Here is an 11,652-nt window from a genome sequence, read left to right as displayed (position 1 = left end):
TAGTGAATATGGTTGTGAACGTGGGATGGAGCAGACTTCTATGTGTAGGTTCGAATCCCACCATGTGGTTTGAAGTTTGCTAAATGTCATCATGGTAGACATGTTCTAGGTGGAGGTGAAGTGATATGAGTACCAATATAAATAAAATTGTCTGTACGCTAAAGGATGGACGCTGGACAGTCACTGTGCTTCCCATACACTCCAGCTATACCTACAGGCGCTATAGGCTGTTGTACCATAAGGACACAAGTATAGATAGTAGTAGTGTAGTCGTATTGCACTACAAAAAAATTATTACTGTAAGCATTTTCTCTCTCTCTCTCTCTCTCTCTCTCTCTCTCTCTCTCTCTCTCTCTCTCTCTCTCTCTCTCTCTCTCTCTCTCTCTGTCTCTCCTCGAAAATATTTTCAAGGTTTTATTGAAAAATAATAACAATAAAAACAATGACAATATCATTAATAATAATAATAATAATAATGATAATAATAATAATAATAATATTAATAATAATAATAATAATAATAATGATAATAATAATAAGAGTAATAATAATAATAATAAAAAAATAAAATAATAATAATGATTAAAATATTGGAAATAATATAATGATATTTTTAATAATAATAATAATATTAATAATAATAATATAATAATAATAATAATAATAATAATAATAATAATAATAATAATAATAATAATAATGATAATAATAATGATAAGTATAATAATGCAAGTGATAATAATCAAAATACTAACAATACTACTGCTACTACTACTTCTAATAATAGTAAAAGCAAAAGTAGCAATCGACATAAGGCTCTTTTTTTTGTTATGGCCTAGAGCGAGAGTATTAATGATCGTGGGCTGATTCTTGCACCGCGGCAAATCCTTGTTTGTCATGGATGATGTGAGGGAGGCGGAGGAGGAGTTCACACCTTTACTTCCTTTTATGTAGTAGGAATATTTGTATTATTATCATAATAGCCATCATTCACTTTCTAAATATTTTAACCTTTTCTTCCTAGACAGTCGTGCCTTGAGGGCTCAAGGAATAGAGAATCGACAATAAAATTTACTAGTGAATGTGTATTTGCCTTTCAAAAAGATGCGCTTTGGTGGCGATATGAGCATAGGCAAGGAGTAGTGCATATGGTGGTGAGCGTGGGATGGGGCACACGTCCATGTGTAGTTTGGAATCCCACCGTGTGTTATCTTGAAACTTTCTCATTTCTCGAGTGGTTTAAAGTCACCTGCCCTGTTCAAGGTGAATGTGTATTTGCCTTTCAAAAAAGATGCGCTTTGGTGGCGATATGAGCCCTAATATGGGTACCACTATAAATCAAATTTTCCCCGCCCTTTATGGGTGGAAGCTGGACAGCGCTTCTCACACTCTTCAAGTATACCGAAAAGCGTTATAGGCTATAACATAAAAGAAGTAGTAATACTAGTAAGGTAGTCGTATTCCATAACGAAATTAAAAATTACTGTAAACACTCTCTCTCTCTCTCTCTCTCTCTCTCTCTCTCTCTCTCTCTCTCTCTCTCTCTAAGTATGATACTAACAGTGGGCAATATCACAGTCATTTCTCTCAGTCACTTATTCACTTATGCCTTTAAAATATTGTGGTAAGGTTTTCTTAAGAATTAATTACAATAATAACAATAATACTAATAATATCATTATTATTTTTGATTATATAATTATTAAAATAATAATCAAAATATAACATTAATATTAATAAGTGATAATGATAATGATAACAATAAAATTAATAATATTAATAGTAGTAGTAGTAATAATAATAATAATGATAATAATAATAATAATAATAATAATAATAGTAATAATAGCAATAGTAACAATGATAATAATAATAGTAATAATAATAATAAAATAATAATAATAATAATAATAATAATAATAATAATAATAATAATAATAATAATAATAATAATATTGATAACAACAATGATAATAATAATAATAATAATAATAATGATAATAATAATAATAATAATAATAATAATAATAATACTAAAAATAATAATAATAATAACAATAATGATAATAATAAAATAATAATACTTATATTAATATTAATAACAATAAGGATAATATTAATAACAATAATAATAAAAATAGTAATATAAATAATAATATAGATAGTAATAGTAATAATAATAATAATAATAATAATAATAATAATAATAATAATAATAATAATAATAATAATAAGAAGAAGAAGAATATTAATAATAATATGAATAATAATGATAATAATAATAATAATAATAATAATAATAATAATAATAATAATAATAATAACAATAATAATAAGTATCCTTTTTAGCCCATAAATTCCTGTGAAAAGCCCGCATGGTAAAAAAAATAATTATAATTATAATAACAATTATAATAATAATAGTAAAAAAAATAAATAATAAAAAAATAATAATAATAATAAAACTAATATTAATATTAGAAGTAATAGTAGTAGTAGTAGTAGAGTGTATCATGAATCACGATTAATTGGGATACTTAGCGGTAGTTGTGGTCGTTCGTTTTCGCCCGGGTTCGGGACGGTCCTGTGTATTATTAAGTTTTCTTGTTTCATGTATTTTGTAAGTATATTTCTCTGTTATATTAATAAAAATGTATGTATTGTATTTTTTGTATGTTACTTGAGTGAGGATTTACATTAGTTACGGAGGTGAGGTCTTTCATGGGTTCACTCTGGGTGGCCAGTCGTGACGTGGCCAGGGGTTTGTCGACACGCAGGCGGTGCCGGCTGTGTGAGGTGCCCGTGCTCCTGGGTCGGCCTTGTAAGGATTTACACGGTGACGGCTGCGATACTGGGAGTAGGTGGTGGAATGCCGGTGACCGACGTTGTTATCGCCAAGGGTTGTGCAGGGTCCGCCGATCTGTGTGTGCTTTAGGATGCATTGTGGGTGTCCAGTGACGGGAGGTACCGCGTAAGTTTCTACGTATATTACTATGTACGCCTTTGATGATGTGACTTATGTGCAGAACATATTTATTGTGTGTGATTCATGATATCTGCTGTGGTTTATGTGTCTTGTGTTTAGCTTAGTTAGCAGTTGCTTGGGAGATACATGTAATCATCTAGGGTTTTGTTATTATGATAAGTGGCACTTGCAGGTTGAAACAACACAGCATTAAAGTTGCAACGTCCTGCCCGCTCTATCATTGGTCATCCTACATTTCAACGCGGCTCCAAGATGGATGGGAAGCAGTTACTCGGCGTGACGCTAACGTTGTGTTAAGTGACATCTGTGCAGAGGTATGTGATGTGTTTACGAAAGTTGAACGATGTCACGAGGAATACGTGTCGATCCTCGTAAAAAATGGTGAGGAAGAAAATGTCATTGCGGAAGCTGAACAATACATTGATGAACTAGAAAGGAGAAAGCTTGATTTGGTGGCCACTGAACGTAAATTGTGTTCAGGGAAGGATCCAGACAAAGATGGATTGCTTAAGGTGAAAAGTATTCAGCCTCCAGTGTTTAATGGGGAGATTAGGACCTACCCCACCTTCAAGGAAGACTATAAGAGATTGATGGAAAGTAGTTTTCGTAAAGACCCTTATGCTCTAAGGTCATGTCTGAGTGGTGCAGCACTCGATGCCGTCCAAGGAGTAGAGAATGATTATGACAAAATGTTCAACAGATTAGATGAAAAATTTGGAGATAATTGTAAATTAGTGGATACCCTGTTATGTGATTTGAAGTCAACCAAACCTATCAATGAAGGTGATATCAAAGGGTTCGTTAGGATGGTAGAAAAGTTTGAAAGATGCTGGCTTGACATGAGAAGGATGAATCTAGAGAGAGAATGAACACTGTAAACATGGTGAGCTTTGTGGAGAGAATTATGCCTGGCACACAGAGACGTGAGTGGGTTATTTGGTCTGAGAAATATAGAAATTCCACAGATCTTTTTGAAAGATTAATGGAGTTTTTACTCAGGGAAAAAAGGGTACTTGAGTATATGGATTCAAGCGTAAGATGTAATGCAAGCAACAAAATTTGTCATAATGCCATTAGTCAGGTAGATAAAGAAGGAAGTGATGGTGGCATGACATCTATTATCAAGAAACTCCAGGAAGATCAGAATGAAATGAAGCAATGCTTGAATCAATTAACACAGTCCATACGTGATCTAGGATTGGGAAAGGGTGATTCAGAGCAGTCTCAATATCAGGGTATTAAGTGTTGGCTACATGATTCTTACTCCCACAGCATACATAATTGTAATGAGTTCGTGGGAATGAGCAATAGTGATAAAGTGGAAGTAGTGAAGAGAAATCGGATTTGTTTCAGTTGTCTAAAGGGGAGTCATATGTCAAAGAAGTGCTGGTCGAAGAGACCATGTAATATTGTCTCGGATGGACAAAGGTGTGGCAAGGACCACCATCCCTTACTTCATGAAGCCTATATTGAGGGGCTAATGTTCCACATGACACTGACGGGAAAATTGGAAAGTAGAGTAAGAGACAGGACACTGTTGATGATGAACAAATTGTATTCCACCAACTGTTCCACACCTTTGAACACACTTTGGGATCCTGGAAGTGACATAACTTTGGTGAGATTTGACGCAGCGTCTAGATTGGGCCTCACCGGTAAAGAAGTAACTCTGTCAGTCACTAAGGTTGGTGGGAGAACCGAACGGCTGCATAGTCGAGAATATATCATCCCCCTTAAGGATTTGGATGGGAAAATTTGGCGTATTACTGCATACGGTATTGAGAGCATAACATCAACCGTTTGTAAGGTAGACTTAACTGAAGTGACGAAATTATTTGAAGGCGTTTCTGTTACTGATCTTGACATGCCAGAGGGCGACATTGATTTATTAATAGGTACGGACTGGTGTAACCTAATGCCTGAGGTTATATCGTCTGTGGGTACCTTACAGCTTATGCGGAGTATGTTCGGGTACTGCATTCGTGGGTCACACCTTTGATCAAGTTCCATAAACCAGGGAGCAATGTTTTTGGAGTCAGGATTAGTCATATTGCTTGTTCCAGGAACCTTAGTGAGTTAAGAGAGGAAGATAACTTTAAGTTGAAGATGAATTTAGAGAAGTTTTTTGAAATTGAAGGTTTAGGTACTTATTGTGTCCCCAAATGTGGAGGTTGTAAATGTGGTTCATGTACCCCAGGAGACAAAAATTACAACCTTAAGGAAGAGAGAGAGTTGGCATTGATTAGCGCAGGTCTGAACCATGATCCTGATGAAAAATGTTGGACTGTCAAATATCCTTGGATTAGAGAGCCTGAAGATTTACCTAATAATGTATCTGTTGCTGTTGCTCGTTTGAAGTCAACTGAAAAAAGACTCAGTAAATTGGGGACGCACTATTGTGGATTATATAATGACCAAATCCAGGATATGGTGAACAGAGGGGTTGCCAGAAGGTTATCCATCAAGGAGTTGAACAACTATGAAGGACCAGTACATTATATTCATCATCATGAAGTCCTCAAACCTAGCTCCAGTTCAACTCCCCTTCGCATTGTGTTCAACTCCTCAGCCTCCTACATGGGCCATATATTGAACGATTATTGGGCCAAAGGTCCAGATGTCCTGAACAGTTTATTAGGCATCCTCATAAGGTTTCGTCAGGGAAAGTTTGCTGTTACAGGTGACATTTCTAAGATGTATAACTCTGTGAAAATGGGAACTTTGGATCAACATACCCATAGGTTTCTTTGGCGGAATATGGACAACGAAAGACCACCTGACCATTACATCATGACTGCAGTAACTTTCGGTGATAAACCCAGTGGTGTCATTGCTATGACAGCCCTAAAGAAGACTGTGGAGATGTATGAAACAAAGTTTCCTAAAGTTAAAGATGTTGTAACCAAAAACTCATATGTAGATGACATTGTGCACAGTTGTGATGATATGCATGAAGCTCGACAATTAGTCAGTGATATTGATCTAGTTTTGAGCCAAGGAGGTTTTAAAATCAAGCAGTGGATTATGGCTGGTGACGAACTGAGTGACACAGATTTGGGTCTCCTAGATAGTCATGAGCAACGGATTTTTGGTCTAAAGTGGGACCCTAGGGAAGATACATTTGGATACAGGGTCACGTTGAATTTTTCAAAGAAGTTCAGGAATGTACGAGAAGGTCCCTGCTTAACTAAATCAAATTTGGAGAGTCAAATACCTAAGACTTTAACTAAGAGAGTAGTACTAAGCCAAGTTTCAACTGTGTATGACCCGTTGGGTTTAATTGTCCCTTTACATTGATCCCAAAATTGTTGATGAGGGAAATTGTTACCAGTGAAAAAAATGCAGGTGCTGCATACGGATGGGATGATGTGCTACCAGACAGATTGAAGGAAAAATGGGTCAAGCTCTTCCACGAAATGTATGAATTAGAGTCTGTAACTTTTGCTAGGTGTGTCAAGCCTAACAATGCAGTAGGAGACCCGGTCCTTGTAATTTTCTCGGATGGTAGCTCACTCGCTTATGGTGCATGTGCATACATCAGGTGGGAGTTGGATGACGGGCGCTTTGAGTCACGCCTAATTATGGCAAAAAATCGTATAGCTCCTGTCAAGCAGATAACGATACCTCGTTTAGAGTTGTGTGGTGCAGTGTTGTCATGCCGTTTACGTCTCACTATTGAAAAGGAATCTGATTGGAAATTTCAGTCTGTCTTGCACATAGTTGACTCATCCATCGTAAGAGCTCAAATTCAAAAGGAATCTTATGGTTTCGGTACTTTTGTGGCTAACAGAGTTGCTGAAATTCAGATGAAGACAGATCCTAATGACTGGTGGTGGGTAAAAACTAGTGAAAATCCAGCTGACCTAACAACTAGGCCTTGTCATCCTAACTACCTACGCAGCAATTCCTTGTGGCAGAAAGGACCGGATTTCCTTTCAGACAGGATCTCTGAATGGCCAATCAGTAAGTTGTGTAATGAAGATCTACCTGACAGAGTAGGTGTCACTTTGATGTGTGAAGCTGCCACGGTACAGGAGTCAGATTCTACCCTCATAAAGATAGAAAGGTATAGTAGCTACAACAAACTGCTACGAGTGACGGCACGGGTAATCGCAGCAGCAAAGACGAGGTCCTTTAAGGCTGCTTTGTGTCAACCCACTACGGACGGACTTAGAGATGCCGAAAATATCTCGTCCGAGTAGAGCAGAAGGCTTTGCAACCCAACTGGAAGCATGACTATCAGAGACTAGGAGTTAACATGAACAGTGAAGGTATTATACTGGTAGGTGAAAGAATGTCTCGTTGGCTTAAAGAAAATTGGAACATGGATCTCTTTATCCTCATGCCCTCAAACAGTAAGGTTGTTAAACTGTATATCAAACATCTACATGAGATCGATCATGGAGGAATAGAGAAAACGTTAGCCAAATTGCAACACAAGTTTTGGACCCCAGGTGCACGACGCCTAATAAAGAATATTAAGAGGCAATGTATTATCTGTAGAAAGTTAGAAACAGTGACTGTTGAACAGAGAATGGGTGAATTATGCTCTGAGAGACTAAAACCTGCCCCTCCATTCTATTACACTTCGTTAGACTTATTTGGGCCATTTGCTATCAAGGACACAGTTAAAAGGCGTACTGTAGGTAAAGCATATGGTATCATTTTCAGTTGTCTTGTGACCCGTGCAGTGTACTTGGATTTGGCAGACAGATATAACACTGAAAGTTTTCTGACTGTATTCAGACGATTTGTAGCCATAAGAGGATATCCTCATACTATACATTCAGATTCAGGTACTCAATTAGTTGCAGCAAGTAAGGAACTGAAACTGATTAGGCAAAATTGGAATGTACCAGAGATCATGAATTCCAGTGTCAACAAGGGCACCACATGGGTATTCAATAAATCAGCTGAGGCCCCCTGGCAAAATGGTTGCAGTGAAGCCTTAATAAGATCAGTGAAACGGGCTTTAGCTATTGCTATTAGTGATTCTAGACTGACTTTTGGGGAACTGCAGACTGTCTTATTTGAAACAGCAAATCTTCTGAATGATAGGCCCATTGGTATGAAGCCTGGCATTGATGTTGAGATGGGGTTGTATTTGTGCCCTAATGATTTATTATTGGGCAGGACTAATAACAGTGCGCCTGCAGGGACAATGATGCAGGAACCTCAAAGTAGTAAGTGCAGACTGATGTTCATGGATGAGATCGTGAATAGTTTTTGGAGGAAGTGGCACAGAGACTATTTCCCAACTCTCATAGTAAGACAAAAGTGGCACGTTGACAAAAGAAATGTAAAACCAGGCGACATAGTCCTTCTTCAAGACAAAGATGCAATTAGAGGGCAGTGGAGACTTGCTCAAGTAAAATCAGTAATGCCAAGTAGAGATGAGAGAGTAAGAGATGTAATTGTTCGGTATAAAATCAGAAGACCCGGACGTACATACAAGGGCCAAGAGGATGTTTGTGTTAGCAGATCGGTGCACAAATTAGTTGTAGTACTCCCAGTGGAAGAGATGACTTAATCGGGGAGTGTATCATGAATCACGATTAATTGGGATACTTAGCGGTAGTTGTGGTCGTTCGTTTTCGCCCGGGTTCGGGACGGTCATGTGTATTATTAAGTTTTCTTGTTTCATGTATTTTGTAAGTATATTTCTCTGTTATATTAATAAAAATGTATGTATTGTATTTTTTTGTATGTTACTTGAGTGAGGATTTACATTAGTTACGGAGGTGAGGTCTTTCATGGGTTCACTCTGGGTGGCCAGTGGTTTGTCGACACGCAGGCGGTGCCGGCTGTGTGAGGTGCCCGTGCTCCTGGGTCGGCCTTGTAAGGATTTACACGGTGACGGCTGCGATACTGGGAGTAGGTGGTGGAATGCCGGTGACCGACGTTGTTATCGCCAAGGGTTGTGCAGGGTCCGCCGATCTGTGTGTGCTTTAGGATGCATTGTGGGTGTCCAGTGACGGGAGGTACCGCGTAAGTTTCTACGTATATTACTATGTACGCCTTTGATGATGTGACTTATGTGCAGAACATATTTATTGTGTGTGATTCATGATATCTGCTGTGGTTTATGTGTCTTGTGTTTAGCTTAGTTAGCAGTTGCTTGGGAGATACATGTAATCATCTAGGGTTTGTTATTATGATAAGTGGCACTTGCAGGTTGAAACAACACAGCATTAAAGTTGCAACGTCCTGCCCGCTCTATCATTGGTCATCCTACATATTATTATTATTATTATTATTATTATTATTATTATTATTATTATTATTATTATTATTATTATTATTATTATTATTATTATTATTATTATTATTATTATTATTATTATTATTATTATTATTATTATTATTATTATTATTATTATTATTATTATTATTATTATTATTATTATTATCATTATTATCATTATTATTATCATTATTATCATTATTATTATTATTATTATTATTATCATTATTATCATTATTATCATTATTATCATTATCATCATTATCATCATTATCATCATTATCATCATTATTATTATTATTATTATTATTATTATTATTAATAATAATAATATTATCATTATTATTATAAACCATTTTTTTTTTTTTACATATTTCAGTTCCTTAAAGTAATAGGGTGTATATAAGCGTTTTGCCTGCATTTCTGAGTTTTGGTGCATAAAAACCTGAAAACCACCTAAATAACAAGTTTTGTTACTTATGTTTCGTTTCACTATATCGGCATAGTGTCATCGATATTATCATTTTGAAGCGTAACAAAATAAAATGACTTCAATATACAACATTTTAAATTGAGATAGTTTTTGTTTTCATAAAAAGAAAACTTTAGATATATGTATATAAGACATTTTTAACAAATATTGTGTATGTTTTTGTTTTGCCTGCATTTCTTAGTTTTGGTGCATAAATGTTGGAAAACACCAAAACAATCCATTTTTATACATATTTCAGTTCCTTAAACAATTAGTGTCTATATACGCGCTCTACTTTGATTTCTATGATTGGTGCATATAAAGCTGGAAACTATTAAAATAACACGCTTTCGATTCTTTAATATTTCTTTTCTACATTGGCTTATTTTTATCAATCTTATAGATTTGATGCATAACAATGTAAAATTACTTGTGTATGGAAGATTTCAATCGAGATATTTTCTTTCATAAAACACCTTCAAAACACATAAATAAGACGTTTTAACAAATATAGTGTATAGACTTCTCTTGCTTGCATTTCTGAATTGTGGTTCCCAAATGATGGAAAACAACGAAATATCCTAGTTTTCTTCATATATCGCTTCCTTTAACAAATATTCTTTATATAGTTTTATTTTCTTGCATTTCTGAGTTTTACTGCATAAAAACCTGAAAACCAGCAAATTAACACGTTTTTGTTACTATTTTTCGTTTCTCTAGATCGGCATAGTTTCATCGTTTTTATAATTTTGAAGCGTAACAATGTAATATGACTTGAATATGCAAAATTTTCAATCGAGACATTTTTGTTTTCATAAAACACCTTAAAAACACATAAGTAAGACGTTTTAACAATTAATGTGTATAATCTTGTTTCGCCTGCCATTATGAGTTTTGGTGAATAAAATGCTTGAAAACACCAAAACAACCCTTTGTTTTTTTTACATATTTCAGTTCCTTAAGCAAATAGTGTGTAATCATACGAGGCATGCGACACCCGGCCGCCGCCTCCTCTCAGCGGCGTATCATTTTATTGCTCCTCCCTGTAATTGCCTTTATAAAGTGTGGCGGCTCACCCACAGACGCCGCCTCGCCATAGTCTCCTTTCGAGCATTCCCTGCACGCTCTAACCTTTCCCTGGCCTCTTCCTTATCTCCTCTTAGCTTCCTTGGCATTCTTTCAGTCCTAGTCTCTTCATTATCTCTTTCCTATCTTCTTCTCTTAGTCTTCCTTCCTCTTCTTCCTCTCAGTAGGTTTTAAGCTTTTCCCTAATATCTTCCCTATCTTCCACTTTTCTTTCACTATCTAATCCTCCTTTCCTTCTTCCTCCTCCCTTAAAGTAAAGAAAATGGATATTCATGACTCATTCAGGAGAATCTAATCATGGTGGGGGATTACATGTCAATACTCTGGAATATGAGGCTTGGGGAGAATTAGCAGGGGCTACCAACCTGGGGTATGTACCTTGCTGAGTGAGATAAGGCAGCAGTGAAGGTCTGTGTGTGGGTGCAGCGGCGCGGCTTATGGATGGAGTAGTACCTTGAGGTTGAGGTCTGTAGCTGCCAGGCTCATCTCTGCTCCTCGAATTCTTGGATATATATGGATTTCTTTTGATATTTGCCCAGTTTTTGCATAAACGAAATTCTGAACACTGTTTTTCAAGTACACTCCGGAGCTTAATCACACCCATTGTGTTGATTATACACGGTTGACATTCCTCTATGTCAAAATACCATTTGTCATCATTTCCTGATCCGAGCGTAAACTCTGCTTCTGTTTTTACAATACTTATTCCATTCTTTTCTCGCCACTCAAGTAGCTGTTCATTGTAATGTTTAGTTTTAGCCTGAATTTCTTGAGGCTCTGGAACTGGCACCACTTGACACACAAAATTTTTTATTTCACAATTTTATTTCTTTGAAGTCACTGATTAAGCATCTTAAATGATCT

General features: G+C 36.1%; 2 protein-coding genes across 2 annotated transcripts; both read left to right on the top strand.

The window, feature by feature from the left end:
• The first annotated feature begins 3,866 nt into the window (after window positions 1–3,866).
• LOC123503946 lies at window positions 3,867–7,188 on the top strand. Its single transcript, XM_045254072.1, has 4 exons — window positions 3,867–3,909; window positions 4,183–4,788; window positions 4,938–6,255; window positions 6,528–7,188. Exons 1-4 carry the CDS (start codon window positions 3,867–3,869, stop codon window positions 7,186–7,188), a joined length of 2,628 nt encoding a protein of 875 aa, XP_045110007.1.
• Window positions 7,189–7,310: 122 nt separating this feature from the next.
• Window positions 7,311–8,516, top strand: LOC123503945. Its single transcript, XM_045254071.1, has one exon. It carries the CDS (start codon window positions 7,311–7,313, stop codon window positions 8,514–8,516), a length of 1,206 nt encoding a protein of 401 aa, XP_045110006.1.
• Window positions 8,517–11,652: the final 3,136 nt, after the last annotated feature.

The sequence above is a fragment of the Portunus trituberculatus genome, chromosome 15 (assembly GCF_017591435.1).
Source record: "Portunus trituberculatus isolate SZX2019 chromosome 15, ASM1759143v1, whole genome shotgun sequence".
NCBI lineage: Eukaryota > Metazoa > Arthropoda > Malacostraca > Decapoda > Portunidae > Portunus > Portunus trituberculatus.
Note: the sequence above shows the minus strand (reverse complement) of the source record. Positions and strands in the feature narration are given on the sequence as shown.

Bases quoted from the DNA above. Each gene is read 5' to 3' on its own strand.
- LOC123503946 (XM_045254072.1), top strand. From the start codon at position 3,867: ATGGTGAGCTTTGTGGAGAGAATTATGCCTGGCACACAGAGAC. The intron at 4,789-4,937 runs GTAAGGTAGACT...GGTACCTTACAG, and splicing joins GAGCATAACATCAACCGTTT to CTTATGCGGAGTATGTTCGG. The intron at 6,256-6,527 runs GTTGGGTTTAAT...TGCATACATCAG, and splicing joins GTTTCAACTGTGTATGACCC to GTGGGAGTTGGATGACGGGC.
- LOC123503945 (XM_045254071.1), top strand. From the start codon at position 7,311: ATGGATCTCTTTATCCTCATGCCCTCAAACAGTAAGGTTGTTAAACTG.